The sequence below is a fragment of the Podarcis bocagei genome, assembly GCF_964188305.1.
Source record: "Podarcis bocagei genome assembly, chromosome: 17".
In the NCBI taxonomy this organism is placed as follows: domain Eukaryota; kingdom Metazoa; phylum Chordata; class Lepidosauria; order Squamata; family Lacertidae; genus Podarcis; species Podarcis bocagei.
In genome coordinates, this window is record NC_138143.1 from 32779896 (window position 1) to 32800576 (window position 20681).

At 43.2% G+C, this 20681-nt stretch overlaps 1 protein-coding gene across 2 annotated transcripts in view; it reads right to left on the minus strand.

Moving 5' to 3' along the window:
- DNAH6 (dynein axonemal heavy chain 6) overlaps positions 1-20681 on the minus strand; it is a 137696-nt gene that overhangs the window by 84482 nt on the left and 32533 nt on the right. For both annotated transcript variants that reach the window (XM_081175972.1, XM_081175973.1), the window contains 18 exons: positions 20407-20499; positions 18860-18979; positions 18022-18202; positions 17091-17187; positions 15758-15953; positions 14397-14561; positions 13863-13976; positions 11818-11943; positions 11579-11734; positions 10331-10492; positions 8554-8691; positions 8291-8458; positions 7501-7649; positions 6506-6613; positions 3997-4552; positions 3728-3850; positions 2380-2562; positions 175-318 (listed from right to left, as the gene is read on the minus strand). In XM_081175972.1, coding sequence (XP_081032098.1) covers positions 175-318; positions 2380-2562; positions 3728-3850; positions 3997-4552; positions 6506-6613; positions 7501-7649; positions 8291-8458; positions 8554-8691; positions 10331-10492; positions 11579-11734; positions 11818-11943; positions 13863-13976; positions 14397-14561; positions 15758-15953; positions 17091-17187; positions 18022-18202; positions 18860-18979; positions 20407-20499 — 2979 coding nt within the window. The remainder of the gene's footprint in view (positions 1-174; positions 319-2379; positions 2563-3727; positions 3851-3996; positions 4553-6505; positions 6614-7500; positions 7650-8290; positions 8459-8553; positions 8692-10330; positions 10493-11578; positions 11735-11817; positions 11944-13862; positions 13977-14396; positions 14562-15757; positions 15954-17090; positions 17188-18021; positions 18203-18859; positions 18980-20406; positions 20500-20681) is intronic.

Consider the following 20681-nt stretch of genomic DNA (forward strand, 5'->3'; position numbering starts at 1 on the left):
CTACCCAATTAAAAAAATGAATTGTTTGTGGGGCATGTCTGACTCCAAGAGCACTTGTAGAAGTGCCTCTATACAGGCTGCATTCGAAGAGAAATTCTTCCTGCTCTTCCAGATTACGCTGCTCTCACAATCACTATAAATGAAAATGTGTAAGCAAAATAGTATGCTTCATACCTTGGCATCTGGGTTATCTTCAAACTGCTGTCTTATAAATGTATCGAAACCATCCCAAAAGTTCTCTGTTAAATTTCCACCAACTGACCACAAATAACAGAAAACAAAAGTCTGGCATACAAGAGAATTTAACCTAGATTGTTCCTGTACAAAGAAGAAAAGGAAAATAAATACTTTAAAAAAAAATACGTGTACTATTTCCCCCATATCAAATTAACATACAGAAAACTCCAGTAATCTGAATGAGGTAAATTTAAAATTCTCTTTCGTAAAAAATAATATGCTATTATACCTTAGCAGGTACCATATTTTTCGCCCTATAGGACGCACTTTTTCCCCTCCAAAAATGAAGGGGAAATCTGGGTGCGTCCTATGGGGCGAATGCAGGCTTTCGCTGAAGCTTGGAGAGCGAGAGGGGTCGGTGCGCACCGACCCCTCTCACTCTCCAGGCTTCAGGAAGACATCCGCAGCCTAGGCAGCCCTGCGGGAGTTCGGGCAGGGCTGTCCAGGCTGCGGATAGTAGCCTGCTTCCTGGAGCGCCGGGCGTGCTGAAAGCAGAGCTCCCGGCGCTTTGGGAACACATCCGCAGCCTAGGCAGCCCTGCAGGAGGTCCCGCAGGGATGTCTAGGCTGCGAATAGCAGCCTGCTTCCCGGAGCGTCAGGCGCCCTGAAAGCAGAGCGCCCAGCGCTTCGGGAACACATCTGCAGCCTAGGCAGCCCTGCGGGAGTTCCCGCAGGGATGTCTAGGCTGCAGATAGCAACCTGCTTCCCGGAGTGTTGGGCGCCCTGAAAGCAGAGCGCCCAGCGCTTCAGAAGAACTCCACAGCCTAGGCAGCCCTGCGGGAGGTCCCTGCACGGCTTCCCACGCTGCGGATAGCAGCCTGCCCCCCGGCGGGCGGGGCGCCCTGAAGCAGAGCACCCCGCGTGCCGGACAGACATCCGCAGTGTGGGGAGCCCTGCAGGAGTTCCCCGCAGGGCTCCCCATGCTGCGGATAGCAGCCTGCCGCCTGGTGGGCGGGGCGCCCTGAAGCAGATCGCCCCGCGCGCCGGACAGACATCCGCAGGAGGTCCCGCAGGGAGGTCTAGGCTGCGGATAGCACCCTGCTTCCCGGAGCGTCGGGCGCCCTGAAAGCAGAGCGCCCGGCGCTTCGGGAACACCTCCGCAGCCTAGGCAGCCCTGCGGGAGGTCGCCACAGGGCTTCCCACACTGCGGATAGCAGCCTGCCCCCCGGCGGGCGGGGCGCTCTGAAGCAGAGCGCCCCGCGCGCCGGACAGACATCCGCAGCATGGGGAGCCCTGCAGGAGCTCCCCGCAAGGCTCCCCACGCTGCGGATAGCAGCCTGCCCCCCGGCGGGCGGGGCGCCCTGAAGCAGAGCACCCCGCGTGCCAGACAGACATCCGCAGCATGGGGAGCCCTGCAGGAGTTCCCCGCAGGGCTCCCCATGCTGCGGATAGCAGCCTGCCGCTCGGCAGGTGGGCCGCCCTGAAGCAGGGCGCCCCTTGCGCCGGGCAGACATTGGCCAGCCCCACAAGCTCGGGGGACAGCAGGGAGGCGCAGCGCCGCCATCCCGCTGTTCCTCGATCTGGTTCGGTTTCCCCGACCTGCTTTTGGGGGGGAAATAAAGGGATTTTTTTTCCCCTTTATTTCCCCCCCCAAAAAAAAAACCTAGGTGCGTCCTATGGGACGAAAAATACGGTATGAGCGACAAAGATATGATATTTTCTATATAACTTGATTTTAGATATTTTCCTGTGTGAAGGTTTTTATGATGTGCTTATCATTTAATATGTTTTTGATTAAGAAACCTAAGCTACAACAATTCTATTGAACTCCCATCCACAAGATGGAGTTTCAGATGCCTGGTCAAAACTGTTTTGTTTTTTTGCTTGTTTTTAGGGCCTTTGCACCCTGAATGCTTCTCAGATGATCTAAAAATATATTTTTTAACTGAGATTTTAATTTTTTGAGAAAAACTTGCATGCATGAGCAGCATCACGTTCACAATAAACTGCTAAGTGGAATCGCCCATTCAACAATACACACATGTGCGTGCGCACACACACACAGAGAGAGTTACTCAGTTATAAAAGGGATTATCTGGGAAGACCCACATAGAAATAGTTATTTAAAAGAATAACAGAATATTGATACTGAGGTCTTTCCCCATAATCTACAGACACAAGGAGTAAGGTAAATAGCTATACCATTGACATATTGGGACCTCCCTTTCCAAGGAGCAGTGATTCCAGTAAACAGCAGAGAGTTGTAACTTTACTGATGTCCACTTGATATATAGCTTGTGAACACTTTTTGTGAACATATTTCAGGCCGCCTTCAACGTAATGGCAAAACAAGTCAAACAAATATGTTCGTGTTTCCTCATTGATCTAAAAAACAGAATAAATATTTGTACACAGTTACTATCTTATCCCACTTTGAGAAGTAAGTACAGCTCCTAAGATGAAAGCATCTTTGACATATTAATCCATATGTGAAACATACATTTCCCACTTATCCCCTCCCTTGGGTGGGCGGGGTTTGCGACACCACGCGGACTCCTGGGACCGGGGAGCCACCCACCTTGTTACAGGGAGGCCGTTGCTCTGCCCCCATCTCAGCAGGCCTATGGGCGGCCAGCTGGGGGTGGGGCAAGAACCAGCAAAGGACCGATGCTCTTCAGCCCAGGCTCACTTGTTTTTCTTTCCCGGTTCACCTGCCCAACCCTCCCTGCGTATAACATGGTCTTCTTTTGCAGGCTAACCTCTTGCTTTAGAGGTCAGCGGGCGCTGCTATGGTCGTAAGATGGTTGCTATATTCAGAACCGGGAAGGAATTTTATTGCATTGGCAGATTTCGCCTTCCCCATAGCATCTCGTCACAACTTTGGCGGTTTTAGGCCTTGGTCAGTATTCTATAGTCTATCTGTGAGTCGGAGGCAGCATATTGATGCACCCCCATGCGGCGGCGTTTGCAGGGCCCGTTAAAGGGTTGATTGCAGGGATCACTGGCCCTACAGCGGCGGCATATAGGTCAAACTCCCAGCTAGGTGAAGTGGGAGGGCAGCCTGGGTAAGTTCACGCTTTCCAGTCCCCTCCCACAACACCTGATTGCCCTGCGCAGCCTCAGCCCCTATCGGGCACAAGAGGGATACCTTCCAAGGCCTGAGCCAATAAAAATAAATAAAGTAGTGGCCTAATTTAAACCCATACATTGTTGTTCATGTCTCATCTCTTGGGGTTGTGGTGGGCTCCGGGAACAGGGTTTTAGTGTGTGGGCTCGCAAATCACTTTATCCAGTACTGCAGTGACCCACGCAGACAAAAGTGGAGCAAAAACAAAGCCACTGAGAAACTAGAGGGTGTGAGCATGTTTGAAAGCCTCCAGAAGTATTAAAAATATATATTTTAAAATATTGCTACAAGAAGCAACCTTTCCCTCCTGCCCACAGCCCCAATGAGATTTCAGCATGCTCAGTACCACAGAGCGTTGGGTGTCAGTTAAAAAGAACACTGAAAATTTTCCCTTTTGGTTAAAAGTGCTTTTGCAAAACCTACTCTGTCTTCAAGGCCTGCCATCCATGTCTTCACATATGGGATCCACTTCAGTTCCTCAGGATCAATGTAGACCATTCCGCATCGGCTAACTGTGGCAGGTGAAGCAACCCTCAAGTCTTCCACCTGAAAGTCATGGATATTGCATATTTCTGTTTCAGTATATAAATTTAAAAAGCCACAAGCAAAGATGCAAATAAATAGTGTGATATCTTTGTTCCAGATATGCACTGAATTAGAAAAAAACATTTGAACCTGAGAAAGAAAAGTACCTCAAACATCATGTGAATGTATGGTGTGAGTTTGATTCTTTCGCTGTTAGCCAGGCAGAGCATCTTGTTATCATCCAAAACGGTGTTTAGGTTTTCAATCCATAAGGCATCCACAGGTCCATCACTGATGATCCATTTATGATCTTCAGAGGTGTCAACCACAGCAGCTCGAACGCTAAGAGCCATCAGGCCATCTTTCCACTCCAAAGTTAAATTGTTAACCTCACCATATAGTTCACCCATTGTAATTGATTTAGGGTTCAGAACATATGTTTTAACAGGCTGGTAGAAAGGGTTTTCTTCACCCGCTTCATGCAACGCTGCAAGGCTATCTGCCAGAACCTGGTAAACTGTAGTTTTCCCACCTCCGGTTGGTCCAACGAGCATGACGCCATGCCTTACCAGCATTGTTTCAAAAAGTTGTATGACTTTATGAACCATGGTATCTTCAGCCTGTAATCCTTTGGAAAGCATGACATCTATTATTGTTGACTGTAGAGTTCCATAGTCATGCTCTGGTATTATGACTCCAGGAAAGAGGTCAGATATAATCCCACTGAAAGAAGTGAAAGCAAAAGCTTTATTTGATTAAAGTATTTCTATCCCATCTCTCCTATCTTCAAGACAATACTTAAACAACGAAACAGAACAATAACCCACATTTTATGCAGCAAATAAGACAGATTTGAGCTTACCTGTGAATATATTCAGCTTCATCAACCGATTTCCCCTTTACTAGGAGGTAAGTAGACTGTTCCCACCCTGGAACCACAGGAAAGGGGGATTCCTAAGTAAACTCAAATTCCCCCCTTTCTTCCATGAATCCAGGATGGGGCAATCTTGCAAGTAAGTATGCATAAAAGCAATGTACATCAACAGCAATGTACTGTGTGACTGACTTTGGGAGATGCTGCCTTTGGGGAAAGGGACCTCCCAAAGGTAGCATCTGTTGATGTGTACGGCAGGTGTAGGACTGACCTCCACATGCTGACCCGGTAGTTTTCCATAGAGCAGAGTTGGTTGTTGTGGCGATCACACAGGGTCCCCGGACGTTTGACGGTCTATTGATCCCTGTGCCACCACTGTGCTCACTTCCCTGCTGCCACCAACCCGTTTCTCTCGGGTACACACTAAGTCCAGACAGTTGTTAACATTAAACCAAATAAACAAGTTTATTTTATAAGCCTTAACAAGTTTATGGTTTCAGATAATTTTTGTCAGTTTCTTAACCTTAGTTTCTTTACCGAACTATCCCCTTCCTAATACCTTCTGACTGATTATCCCACTGTTTAACTGACTCCTCTTAACAGATTCTCTCACTCTCTCACAACAGACTAGCCCAACCCACAGACTTATCCTCCCTCTCTCTTCTCTAACTCCAGACTGGCTTCTTAACAACTCTAACTCTAACTCCTCCCCTTGGGTTCCTACTGGTTAATCATTTTACACTTAGTTAACCCTTTCCTTATGAACCCAGTATGATGTCACACACCTAGGAGGGCAAACGCCACAGTTGTACTCTAGGGAGAAAGCAATACTACTCTCAGAGGCTTCCACTCTTCGGGCGTGATATAGTCCTTCAGCCACATGGAGATGGTTAAAGTGGGCTACTTTACTCAGAGGGAAGACTAGGGTTGACTGAAGGAAACAAATAAGGCCTCGCTGGAGTCATTGGTTCTGGAAATATAAACATTAAGGGTCCTCTTCCTTTTGCTTGGATGGAATGGCCGAAGTCGGTAAGACAATTTACTCTGAACAGTGGAAACTGGAGCTGACCTCTGGAATAAAGGCAGAATCTGCCTTTGGTAGACTTAAACAATGGAAACAGCAGGATGGCAGAGTAACAGATCTTGCTAAATAGGAAGGCATGCTTGTAACTGTGACAACAGCTCCATCTGGTACACAGGCTAAGACCCTACCTGCCTACAGACTGCCTTGCCAGAGTGGTGCATGCTCTAGGTATCTCCTGCTTGAACTACCACAATGTGCTTTACGTGGGGTTACCTTCAAAGGTGACCCAGAAACTACAATTAATCCAGGATGTGGCAGCCAGACTGGTGACTGGGAGTGTCCGCTGAGACCATACAACACAGGTCCTGAAAGACCTACATTGGCTCCTAGTATGTTTCTGAGCACAATTTAAAGCCCTAAACGGCCTCGGCTCAGTATACCTGAAGGAGCATCTCCGCCTCCATCACTAAGGTCCAGCTCCGTGGGGCCTTCTGGTGGTTCCCTCACTGCGAGAAGTGAGGTTACAACGAACCAGGCAGAGGGCCTTCTCGGTAGTGGAACACCCTCCCATCAGATGTCAAGGAAATGTTTTATGTTATAAACAAGTAAGTTTAAGTATGCATACTGTTGAAAATTGTTGTGTAGTTAATTTCTATTGTCATTTAATGATTATCTTATAGCATCCCTACTGGAAATAACGGAAGAGTCATATTCACTTATGGAAAAATAAAGATTCTGTGATTAATTAAAGAAAACGCTAATTTACTACGAAATGTACCTGAACAAAACAGCATCATCTGTAAGAAATTTTGGAAGGTTGGAATCTCGTAATGCTCTTATTAATACAACATCCTCATTCAGATTTGGATTCTCTCTCTTTAGTGACCTACAATTATAGAAACATTTTAAAGCATATATTAACAGAATTATGATTACCAATAAAATTTATTTTTTAAAAAATTGGTATGCATATTTTGGTTGGAGAACTGCATCATTAGATTTGCAGAAATGCAACTATGGAAGAATAGCTGCATTTCAGTTTATGCATTGGTTTAGAGAGCATGTAGATTAAATAGGTTCACATTAAAACGTGAACAAATTTCTCTCCCTGCCCCACCCCATCTCTACCTCTACATTACCAGGAGCAGTCTCATTAATTATCTCAGTAATTAAGAGAAACAATCAGTGCTAGAGCTTTAATGCCACAAAGAACTTTAAATTTTTAACAACCCATATCGGCAAAAAAATATAAAATTTAGATACAATAGTAGTAGTATGGCATTTTTATTTAAAACAAATGGGACCAATAAATAAGATGTATATATTTCTAAGCTGGGTAAGTAAATAAAATGTTTATACAGTGGTGCCTCGCAAGACGAAATTAATCCGTTCCGCGAGTCTCTTCGTCTAACAGTTTTTTCGTCTTGCGAAGCAACCCTATTAGCGGTTTAGCGGATTAGCGCTATTAGCGGTTTAGCGGCTATTAAAGGCTTAGCGGATTAGCGGCTAAAAGGCTATTAGCGGCTTAGCGGCTTAGAAAAAGGGGGGGAAAGCGGGGGAAAATCGGAACACTCGCAAGACGTTTTCGTCTTGCAAAGCAAGCCCATAGGGAAAATCGTCTTGCGAAGCAGCTCAAAAATGGAAAACCCTTTCGTCTAGCGGGTTTTCCGTCTTGCGAGGCATTCGTCTTGCGGGGCACCACTGTATGTTGGGCATGTTGATAAGTGAATATCCAAATTAAAATTATATCTCATGCAGTATGCAGATTCTTACCCAGCCATGACCAAAACAGATTTGACAGCTCTCATTCCAAAATCATAGTGGTCCTGTTGAGAAAGCTGCTCACTACACAGTTTGTACATCTGAGTCATCTTTCTTGCAAGTGTTTTACTTGATTCAAATCCTTCTGAATACAAAATAACCTAAAGTACAAAAAAGGCATGTTGTGTGTTCTTACAAAAAAAAAGTTTAACTATCGGCAGAGCATCAACAAGTGCACAATGTGACTCCAAGAGAAGGCTCAACAATATGCAGCTGAGATGGAACCATTGGTCTTATCTGAAAGGTATTTCTACCTGAGTGTAATGATGTGCTAAAGAGGGTTAGTGCTCCCCCTAGTGCACGGGTCAGCAAACTTTTTTAGCAGGGGGCCGGTCCACTGTCCCTCAGACCTTGTGCGGGGGCCAGACTATATTTTGAAGGGGGGGAAATGAATGAATTACTATGTCCCACAAATAACCCTGAGATGCAGTTTAAATAAAAGCACACATTCTACTCATGTAAAAACACGCTGATTCCCGGACCATCCACAGGCCAGATATAGAAGGTGATCGGGCTGAATCCGGCCCCCGGGCCTTAGTTTGCCTACCCATGCCCTAGTGAATAAACTAACTGTTGCAAACAAGACATACTAATAGAAGTATGAAAAAGAGATCCTGGGGTGGGTTTCTCCCGAAGTTCAACTATTGGCCCCCTTAAAGACAACTGTTCCAGTACGTTATTCCCACGTTGTAATTTTCTGCTCTCAAACACTTTCTGCATAATCATACATATTAAAAGGTACCTCAGCAATCAAAGCATAGTTAGGAACCATCATTGAAAATGGCCTGAAAAGTGCTTTCAGATTGTCAGGTAATTCTGTCCGTCCAGCATAGCCAGGATTCATTGTAATGAAGGCTGCACAAGTCATCACCAATTTTATTTCACGTCCCTCAAACATAAACCGAGAGAGCTGTTTGAAAGAACAATTTAAGAACAATATTACATTGTGAAAATTATTAAGACCGTGAAACAGAGCTTCTGTTATCCAGAAAACACAGAAATTACCTTAGCAGCTTTAGCGTTCCTAATGGTTATCAACTGTTGAGCAATAACAGATAGAACTTCAATATCAATTCGGTTGAATTCGTCAAAGCAGCACCATGCTCCAGATTGCGCCAAGCCGCTGAAGAAACGTCCCATCATCTGGAACAATAGTTCATCTTAGTTAACATGTCTCAGTTATCTCTCTTCAAAAGCTGTGATTTCAGGCAATAAACTCTTAAGGCATAGAATAAAAGGAGTGTATCTCTGTTGTTCACATGAGCACTGGGTTATATGTCCTCAGTTCTCTCCTTCTGGTAGTGCAAGGCATGAACCAAATACTATATAATTCTGCTCTAAAACCGATATAGTTATACTATCTACTACAATGGTACGCTGAGATCCGTAAATCATTAAACATAAAAATAACCATAATGACTTAGACAAAATATCATTGTTGTGGTTTGTGTAGCTTAAATATGGCTTAGCTGCACACCTGAAGGTGACCAAGCTCACAAACCATACTTGTGGCCAACAAACCAGGATTTGAAGTTAGCTTGGCTAATCTCTGCTTCAGTTAGGTAAAGGGTAAAGGGACCCCTGACCATTAGGTCCAGTCGTGGCTGACTCTGGGGTTGCGGCGCTCATCTCGCTTTATTGGCTGAGGGAGCCGGCGTACAGCTTCCGGGTCATGTGGCCAGCATGACTAAGTGACGGAAGCCAGCCGTCACAAATGGCGCAGTTTAGCATAAAAGAAAGACACAGAGAGCCAGCAATATTTTCAGGATGGTATGAGCAGCTCCTTTCGAACTTCTCTCCTCTCCGGTATCTTTTATTATCCTTTGTTCTCTCCTCTCGCATGGCCGTTTGCCAATGTCTCACGTTACCTACATCCGGTCATGGCTTTTACCCACCCATTCCCATATAAGGTTATGCACTTAATACACTGCAAGGCACGAACATGCAGGTCACCGAGGTCAGCGAGGCACCAGGTGGCGCTACAAGCCTTTGCCATGACTTCATGGCTCCCACAACTAAGCCGCTTCTGGTGAACCAGAGCAGCACACGGAAATGCCGTTTACCTTCCCGCCGGAGCGGGACCTATTTAGCTACTTGCACTTTGATGTGCTTTCAAACTGCTAGGTGGGCAGGAGCAGGGACCGAGCAACGGGAGCTCACCCCGTCGCAGGGATTCGAATCGCCAACCTTCAGATCAGCAAGACCTAGGCTCTTGCCAACCTTCAGATCAGCAAGACCTAGGTTTAACCCACAGCGCCACCCGCATTAATTGTGGCTTATTGCTACACCTGAGTGCTATATCCTGCTTTAATGCTAGTTTATTGTGTCTCTCTACACCTGCTGCCTGCCTGGTTACAAAGAAGCGAGGGAAGAGAGGACCATGAGCCAATCGAAATAGGTATCCTAAGTCTAGGGTGCCATGTGCAACACAGCTGGGTGCCAAGGGAATTTCATCTGGGATATATCCTCAAAAGATGCAACAGTTGCTAGTTAGTTTATCAGTAAGGGTAGTGTTGGTTGTGAAGACACTACTGTATTCCATCACAGTCATCTTGCCAACAGTCATTGGTGGTACAGTCCTACTGGGTTTTTTAAAGCACAGGTTATATTTCCTCTCACAATCCCATACTTTACACCAACCATGAGCTCAGCATCCAACGGTTATTGCAATGTCTGAAAATAATATTTGTTAATGGAAATTACAAATTGCAGGAACTTCATCAGCTCCATTAACATGAAATGCTACAGAACAATAAAGGTGTTCACATATTGTGCTCCATACCTTGTAATCCAAGCCATCTGAACAGTTAAACACAACACACTGGATGGCAAGCGCTTTTGCGAGGTCTTTGGTAGTTTCTGTTTTGCCAGTGCCAGCAGGTCCAGCTGGGGCTCCACCGAGGTCAAGTTGCAATGCTCCCATAAGGCAGAGGTAGCAACGATCCTGAGTCAAAGTGTAGAAAGTTACATATGCATAGATACTGAACAGTGCTATGAAATTATGTCCTAATTAAAATAACACAATTGTACTGGAGTATAATCTTCAACAGTTTGCACATTCCGTTCCTAAAAGCTAATAGCTTTAGTACGTATGAATTAGATCACTAAAAAAAAGCTGAGCCATTGGGAACATAATTCACTGAAGATATTTGACATATGGCCCAACACCAGTAGAAACTATTCCCACATACTTTCTATCAATAATGTACCTTTTACCCACACTTTAGATAGACTTTAGATAGTTTGTGTTGTTTGCTGTTAGTGTGGTACTGTAGCTTTCTGCTGCTGTTATGAGGGGGGTTTCTTTGTGTGTTTTTATGAACTGCTCGTGTTTTTGTGTTAATGTGTTTATATTATAATGTATTTTTGTTACACCTAGGTTTTTAAATAAGTTATAAGTCACTTGCAGACCTTTTTGTATAAAAAGCAACCAACAAGCTTAAATAATAACAATAGCCAAAAAAGAGTTAATTCAAATAAATAATAATATTTAGAGCTTCTTCAAATCATAATTTAATATGAGATGGTTAACCTTGTTCAAAATTTTGTGCATTGTTCAGCTATAGGTGGGGGCTGCTTTTGTGGAGAGTTGAAGGAGACATGAAGAAGCCCTGATTCCACTAATTCACTTATTTTGTGACCCCACCATCTTACTGGTCAAAACAGGCTTCCAAGCTATTTGCTGTGCTTCACAAACCTGCAAGAGCAGGCTGAACTGACAAACTAGTGAAGCAACAGAAATTAGTTCCATGGACAATGATGTCTCTACCTTCAAATTTCTTAAGAACAATTATTAGTCTCCAGCCCTAGAGAAAGGTAATCTTGAGTTGACAACTTATCCCTGCAGTACCTTTTCCCCTCCCATAAGCGTACGTGATGTTGTAACACATGTTTATATGTCTATACAGAACGGTTTTTAAAAGCAATGTTATGTAAAGGTGAACACTATTTGTTAGCAATATATAACAGAAAGTTCCAGTTTTCGCTTACATGTCATACTACATGCATGAGGTTGAGGGCAAGGTCTTACCGTGAGTGGGGTTATCACTAATCTTGGACATGCACCCAAGTATTCGTAGGCATAAGTGTACTGGGATAAAGCCATTCTAGCTACACAGTTATCCAGATCCAGGTCCCAATAGTAACGCAGTTGTCTTTGCCAATCAAAGTTGTCAACAGAATCTACCTTTATGGAGAATATACAACATTTATTAGATGTTGATTTTAAAACTGCAACTGCACAAATATCATTTAAAAATTGTAATGTACCTTCTGCTTTACAAGTTCAGTAACAATGTCTCTTGCATGCACATCAATAGTTATGAGTGCTGTTATGATGTTTCTGTGGAGCTTGGGAAGGATGCCACGAACTAGTGAAGCCAATGCATTTAATCTCTATAAAAGGAGAAGAAATCACAATGTTAGGAAACATTTTCCTATTTTACTCAAGATAGTAACGTTTCAAAATGAAAGTGCTGTATCTACTGCTAATGTAAGTAGATTTGTTCCAAAAGGGGGAGAAGGTGGTTATGAATATTTTTGTCAGCAATGGCAAGTGCATCCAGGGTCAGGTAAAAACATTTTATTGCCCAAGGCAAAGGACAAGATGCTGCCCTCATTTCAGAAATAGAAGATGACTGGATTAGCAGCTGGATGATAAGACAGCATCCTCCTGAGATCAGCAGACCAGCTTAGGAGGTACAGGCAAGCTGTCTTCCAACATCTTGCCACCACTCCGTGTCCAACCTCTACCACAAGGGGTGGCCAAACTCACTCTGCCTAATGGAAAAGCCAGCCCTGTGTTAATCCTATTTCAACAATTTTTTAAAGATCATTGCAACGCCTATTAAGGAAGCACTGCTGTCACTCTGAACAGGCTTCGTTAGCTATCTGTGATGTCAGGACATAGCCAACTCAGATTGACTGGCCTAGTGCTTTGATATCACATTCACGATATGACCCCTTACTGTCTGGGAAGTAGAAAGAAGCCCTAACCGGAGAAAAACAGACAACAGCAACAGACGGGAAGAACAATTTCAAAGAAAAGTCAGCACTTACATATTTAAGGATGGGAGGGACAGAATATTGAAAGAGATTAGATGTTATGGAGAGATAAAGTGTTGTTATTCTGAGTAAGTCAATGACTCTTTGAGCCAAGAGCTGCATTCCAATTTGAAAGAATAGTTTCGGAATGAAAAATACGCATTTTTTGAAATATCACCCAACATCACTTTACTTTGCATTAAAAACATCACACGTGGGCACTAAACCGATAAAAGGTGTCTTGTGATAAAAAGGCATTATCCAGGAAAACTGAGTTTAATCATACTTTGTGTGTTAACTGGCTAGTCCATTGCAAGGTGTGTGTGTGTGTGTGTGTGTGTGTGTGTGTACACACATACCAGAAACTCAGGATACCACTGGATGAATCTGATGGCATAAAAACTTACACCATAATACAGGGGTCAGCAACCTGCGGTCCATGGGCCACAAGTGGCCCACGGGGGTCGTTTAAATGGCCCCTGAACCAAGCAGACTGCTCGGCGAGCCCCCACACGCTGTGCTAAACCGGTGCAGTGCAGGGCAGGGACTTGCTTCTGCGGTATTGGAAATCACATCTGCGCAGATGTGATCCGGCCCACGGAGCGATCTTGGCAGGAGTGAACTGGCCCAGGCGACGTAAGCCTTGCTGACCCCTTCCATAATACATTTGTTCATCTTTAAGGTGCCACATGACACTGCTGGTTTTTCTGCAATAGACAGAGAGATCCTAACCACAGCCAGGGAGCAGCAGGAGAAGGAGAGTACCAGACTGACCAGGGCAGAAAGGAGGTGGGGGCATATTTTTGTTGTGTTGCAATGCCAGCTCCAGGATACTATGGGCCGTAGTTTCCCATAGGGCCCCCATCACATCAGGGCCCCCATCCCCACCAGTGGCACTTCTCTCCACCAGCGGAGGCCAGCAGCATCTGCCTGAGCAGCATCATGGCCAGCTCCCAGTGTCCCCTCCTCGTTCCTCCATTACCCCCACCCTTCCTAACCATGTGTTCCACCTTCACTCAGCCCCCTCTCACTAGTTGCCCCTACCTCCCCACTGCCAGAGCATATCCCTATTCTTGGGCGTGGTGGGGGAGGTCAAGCCATTGCCTCTCAAGGGCCCCCTAATCCCAAAAAACCCTTCACTCCTCAACACGAGAGGGCAGTTAGGGTTGCGCTCTCATGTGGAAACTGCTACCCGGGACAGTTAATTAAAATTATGTCAAACAGCTCCATACGATCAGTTTCAACCCCCCCCCCCCCGTATGAACACTAACTTCAAAGTTTTCCTTTTCAAATTCTTCCAAAGCTTCTAAATGATCCTGTTCCTCTCCTTCTAAACACTGAGTCAGATCACGGCACCACATGAGCTGAGAAATGGTCAGCACGACCTATGTAAAAACAAAGCAAAAACAGGGCAGAATAAAGGTAGAGGCATCCACAGCTGAGAACTGCTTTCATTAACACTGTGCTCCTCCTTTAATTGCATAAATCCCCTTCGAATTTCTGTTCCACAAGCATCTTCCTGCTTAGTGCTCTTGTAGAACAACTATTTTGCATGGCTCCCATCGATTTCAAGAGGGCTCATGCAGGAAGGTGATAGTCTTGGTCTGTGTCAAATGGTTCCCAGCTCTGGTCCACTATAAAAGCAGCAGCATTAAGTAACCAGGTAAGCTCCAAGTAGAAGATACTTTGGAGATATACTGAACTTTAAGCCCATAACCAGCTCAAAGAACCAGTATGTCCTCAAGACTAAGAAACAAAGCTCTCCCCCCCACCACCACCATAAAGCAGTAACTGAGCCTGGTTACCTGAGAAGGATGTCCAGCGACAACCCAATGTACTCTCTCCTTCGTCTGATAATCAGCAATGGCAGCTTTGCTCAGGCGGCGAAGGGAAGCGAACATTGCTTCTTCAACTTTACCAAGCCAGTCTTCAACATTTCCCCTGGCTTTAAGTCCTTTCCCTAAGCCAACCTAGAAAGGCAAGTCTTGCACTTACTATGAGGGTAACTTGGTGCTTTTTTTAATGTAACTTAACTGATTTCTCCTTAACTGATTAAAGACGCAATGAATAATACACCTTTATGCAATGTATTTTTATTATTTCAAATATATATAAAATACAGAATAAATCTAGGAAACACTAATAATCCTATACTGTGAATTATAAACATTGCAACTATCAGGTAGTGAACTGAGCAGAATGGAAAGCAAGAAGCAACTCTCCCACATTTCACAGCATTCTGGTGCAACCAATAAATTGAATCCAAGATGGGGCTATGCAGACAAAGAGGGGGAGCTATGAAGAGAGGATATCCAAAGCAGGGGTTGCTAAGGACAGGGTGTAGGCTTACTTACTTTATCCAGCACAAGTGAACTTTTGCCATTCTCTCCTATGGGGAAAACTAAAATGTTGGAGATGGAGATGGCACTGCAATGACAGGTAAACCTTCCCCCACACTTGACCCTAGGCTGCCTGGGTCACAGACACAGATTCTGCAGGAGTGTCATCTTCTTCTTCTTCTTTGGCGATCATTCATAGCCGAGTAAGATCGTCTTCCATGAACACGGTCTTAACAGTGAGTCAGTAAGTGACTGTGGAGGTCAGTTCTGGATCCCACATGTTCCTCCTCAGTGGGGACATAGGTTTCGGGGTGGGAGTTGATCAGTGAGCTGGTTGGTTATGGCTTATCATAAACAAAAATGATGTTCCTGTTTTGCTCTGCCCTGGGAGCAACAATCAATGAAACTTGTGGTTTGCTTCTTGCCAAAAAAACCATGAGAGGAAGGTAAGGTTGATTCTTAAGTTTACTACTTATGGTTTATTTGGAGAAAAACCACAAGGACTGGTTCACACATCACGCTAAATCAAGGTTTGCTGCTCACAGCCCCAGGCAGGGTGGAATAAAAGCAGAGTGATTCAGAAGCACACACTGTTATGCTGCTTGCTCATGGCAAGTCATAAAATTCATCTTATCATAATGTGTATGCATTACATACAGAGGAGCAAAACTCTTCCCACCTTCCCCACATAACACTTCCTGCTGTAAAGAACTCCTCTCTCTCTCTCTCTCTCTCTCTCTCTCTCTCTCTCTCATACACACACACACACACACACACACACACACAAACACACAGAGGCATTTTGCTTGAGTTAAATAATTGCTTACCCTCTCACCTTCAGGTGACAGCATTGCTAAAATATCATTGGTAAGAACCTTTTCTTCTCCTTCGGCTGGAGCCATATAGGCAAATTCTAGTTTAGCGATTGAATCAAAGCACTTCCTTAAGTGAGGCTGAACAGCTTGAGGATTGCGAGTCTGAGCCAAAATCTCCAAGAGCTCATCATTGGATAAAAAGTAAAATCTGTTTGTAGATAATTTTGAAAGTGTTAAAAATGCAACTATTATTTCAGAAGTATTTTCATCTGCTAAATTTCAAAATATATTCTACACTGAAGTTGTGAGGATAATTTGAGGCAGCAGACTTAATTTGTCTTAAAGCAATTTCATTCATTTCTGTAAAACATGCTTTTCTATATATGTATTTTTAAAAGCCTGTGGATTAAGTAATTAAGTTGTGCACTATTTCAACAAGCATGGTAACAAAACAGTCATGGGCAGGGAATAAGTAGGACTAAAACCAAGAGGAGCATGATGAGGAAGTAGAAGACTTGAAACTATAAAACAGACAGATAATCAACAGAAAAATGAAGGTGGTTTCAAAAAATAAATATAGGAACTTAAGAAAAGCTTGAGGCGAAAAGGATCACAAAGGACCTTCCTTGCCCACTACAGACATGAACAGTCAAATAGCACAAACCCAAACCTGAGTAGGAAGAGACAGGAGATAAGAAATACGTTCAGGTGATCTGCTCTAGATGAAGACAGGAAGTGCTTGAAGGGAAGTGAAAGCCAACCACTTCCTTTGAAGCTACAAAGTTCCTTCCCTCAAGAGGCGCCAAACCCACCTGGACACACACAACTTCCAAGAGAGAACTTGCATTATTCCCTGGTTTAAATCAAGGGTGGGGAATATGTGGCCCTTTAGATGTTGCTGGACTTCAACTCCCATCAGCCCTAGCCAGGATGGCCTATGGTGGGAACTGGAGTTCAAAAACATCTGGAGAGCCACAGGTTCACCACCCGTGGTTTAAATCAAAAAGCTACAAATAAGATCTATCCAAAGTTAAGACTCAACACTTCCATATAAGTCTATGGGATTCAAATGTGCTTAATTCTGATGGGATTTCACCTCTAAGATTATACTGAATAAAGATTTATGCAACATCCAACATCCCCTTTTCTCTCTTCCTCCCTGTAGCAGCCTCTCCCCACCCCATAGAAATCTGCTCCAGGGAGTCCCCTAGCCCTGAGTGTTGCTTCATGGGTAGGAGAGGAAGGGAAGGTCTTATTGTGGTAGCAGAAGTCCATTGGACATTGCAACTGGCTATCACCCAGAGTGTAGATGGTTTAATTATATTATGATTGATTCTTAACTAACCTGGGGAAGATTACTCTCTTAGATTCCAAATAAGCTTCCAGGCACTTCTGAATTTGATCAAGAAGTGCATTGTTATTCTGGAAGGACTCTAAAAGGCCTGTATCAAAGAAACAATAATTAATAAAATTTCACAGTGAAAATGGAATGTGTAACAAACCTAACAAGGAGTAGACAGTAGGAAGGAATAAAAAACAACTGCTCAAGGCCAAGGCAGGAAACAGATGGGGGGTTTCTAATGGACAAAGATCTGTGTTTCTGTCTTTAGGTAAAAGAGGAAGATTTGGCATACATCACCACCTCTTCAGAAACAATAATTTAATAAGCTTGCACAGTGAAAATAGTGTGTGTGTGTGTGTGTGTGTGTGTGTGTGTGTGTGTGTGTTTATTGGGATGAAAAAAGGAAAAGATGGTTTGTAATATACAGAAAAGCTTCCAACTTTATATACTCTTTGAAATCCAGCTGTTTAAGCTACAAAGGCACAAGTGTCGAAACAGCTGGAAAACAAGCCAAAGCGTGGAGAAACAAGCCATGGTTTGTTGGACAGTCTGTGGGACAACTTGTGGTTAACTCATGGTTTGTTAAACAAACCATGGCTTAGTGCTATGTGAGAACCAGGCCAAAAAGTCAGAAGAAAGTTGCATATACGTGAAGAAGGCAAAATGGCAGGAATAAAATAAACCCTGGAAATAGATCCTACATTAAGCAATACATAAGCATCACTCAAATGAAATACGAATACAGAGGGACAAGCTGAGAAGTGTTTGTGTATCTGTGTGTGTGTGTTTGTATGGGCCTCAGGCACTTCAGCACATGGCTTTTAAAATCATACTACACGCTTAAGTTACAGTAGGTGTGATTTGCATTTTCCAGCTATTCATAACATTGTTTTGTTATAATCAAGCATAATAAAAAAATTAGATCTATTAATACCTGGCTGAGTAGCTGCTCGGAGGGCATTAGGCAGACGATTAACTTTTCTCATAATTTCTTTCCATGACTTGTCCACCTGCAGGAACATCTTTGCTTCTGCAGGCAGCTGCCTTTGAATATCAGGAGCACTGAAAATGCTTTCCAGATAGAGCCAGTTTCTCTGGCATGTCAGCCATTCTTCCTACATCACACAGGGGGTAGTGGATCAGGGCAATAAAGACAATTACAAGAATGTCAAGGTGTCGTTGTTCTCTGGAACACATTTCTATCCTGTTCCTAAATAATCTCTTCTATTCTGGTATCCTTTTTGAAGGCTGCAATATGCTATATTGATGTTTTTAGAGAAGTACTATTCATCATTCCTCCAACAGCATACAACTAATTTGTAGAAGCAAAAAAAAATCTGAATACCATATTTCATAAGTAAAATTGGGATGATTCTCCCCCCCCCCCCTGCAAACAATGCTGAGCTGCAGCTGCCACTTCAGTATCATCTCCAAATAGCACTTTCACACTTTTCTGTTAACTCTTTGCAGATTTAAATAATTCAGTGTCTTCTGCAAACACTGTTGCTGTCCTACTTACATGCTTTTGCAGGCCATTACTGAATAAACCATAAAGAATCAATATTGCTTCTATAGATGGATATGAATTACATGATCATCAATAATCCTTCCTATGCAGGTATGTTACTATCACCAAGTTGATATTTAAACACTCTCTTGTCAAAGGTAAAGGGTAACTTCTAAGAAACAGTAACATATTCCTAGATTACTGTTCCTCTTTTATTGCTAACACTAAAGGCAATGAGCATGCTTTTAAATAAGGTGACACTCACCAACGTCTGACTGAATAAAGAGAGTTGCTTTTGCCATTCATCAACTCGCGCCTTGAGAGGGCCTACATATCGTGAAGATGCTATTGTTGCCACATTGATCATACTGTCATCTAGAATGACCTTGAAGGAAAACAATAAACAGAATTCTCAGTTTTGACAACTGAGTCCCCAGCAGTAAATGGCTAAATACAAGGTATGAAAACTGTTCTCTCAGTCTCACCAATTAAAATGTGTTCTCACCAATTAAAATTAGCCCAGACTAGTTTCCCAGCTAAAGTGTTAGTTGACTGATCTACTGGTTAAATCAATTAAAGCTGCAGCCCTAATCTTTTCAAAACCACAGGAAATTAACTCCTCCCCCTACAATCTCTTAGAAATGCCAGTCCATGGATAGACTTTCATATCTATATGGAGAGCCACCAACTCCAGAAAAGATATGTTGGAGCTTCCTATTGTTGCAGACCAGAAACTAATAAAGTTTTTTTTCGATATTAAAATGTAACACTTAAGTAAAACACTTTCATACTTAAACAAAGTCTCTGCAACAGGTCTGTTAATGAAATCAAAACTTGAATCCCAATCATAATAGATGTGTACAGTTGCAACAAAATAGTGATTTGTGTCAACATAGCTACGATCATGACATGCTTGTTTAGTGGGGCAAGCCCATTCTTTTACTTCTACTTGACATGGGAATATCAATATTAAAAATTTAATACCAGATTTTAGGCATGTAGTGTTGGACAGACATGGCAGAAATCAACTTCATGCTAGTCCAAATGCTTTGAACATGCACATAAAATTGTTCTGTTGTGCCATAGTGTGTTTGGCCAGAATAGCAATGCCAAAGTATGTTGCCCTGTATAGGGAAGTTTTTAATGCTTGATGTTTTATTATGCTTTTACAGTTGGTTGGAAGCTGCCCAGTCAAATGGGTGGAGTAATACTAATACTAATACTAATACTAATACTAATACTAATACTAATACTAATACTGATGATGATGCCATAGGGACATGATTATCTTCCTGTGTTGGCTCATGATGCCAGCCAGTGTTTAAAGCTGGAACGGAAGTTACTAAGCACAAACCATTTGATCATGGCAAATTTAAGCACTTGTAAGCCCAGGAATTTCAACCAGAGAGCTAAGAACATGCTCATATCTGTCCCACTGATTTGAACAAGCCAAACTAAGTGTGATGAGGCTGCTGTAAATACCCCCCCCCCATGTATCTACACTATTCACGTACAAAGCAGGCAGTAGAATGGCTCTATTTTAAAAATGGGAGTCTGTAGAAGAAGGGACTAAAACTCTTCCCTGCCTCGCACCAACACATTGCACTCTGTTGCTGGAAGCTTTGACAAAGCCTGCTTTACTTGTGGAAAACCGTACCATATCTTGTCATAAATTAAAATAAAAAAATTAAAAAACCTGCTGAAACACAAATATATGATTTTTAATAATTTTTGGACCTTATGGGCACTACTCAAGAGAGTTCTGTAAAATTATGAGCTTTAAAACTGACAGCTTTAAAAGCCGTTCCTAACCTGAATGTCATCTGTGCCACCCAGGATAAAAACATCTTTTGAATCGCGATGAGGAAGAACAATGAATTCTGTCAATTTCCAAGAATCATCCACCTGGTTGGGAGGAAAGTCAGTTTATATTAGCATTGAAAATAAGTTTGATAAACTGAGTTAAACCAGCAGTTTACTCAGTTTATTTATTCAAACCAGTAAAACGGGGCATCCCAATACCCTGGTGTTTGCAATGTCTACTGAAAATCTGTTGTTCACATATTTTCTATACCAAGCAAAATTTA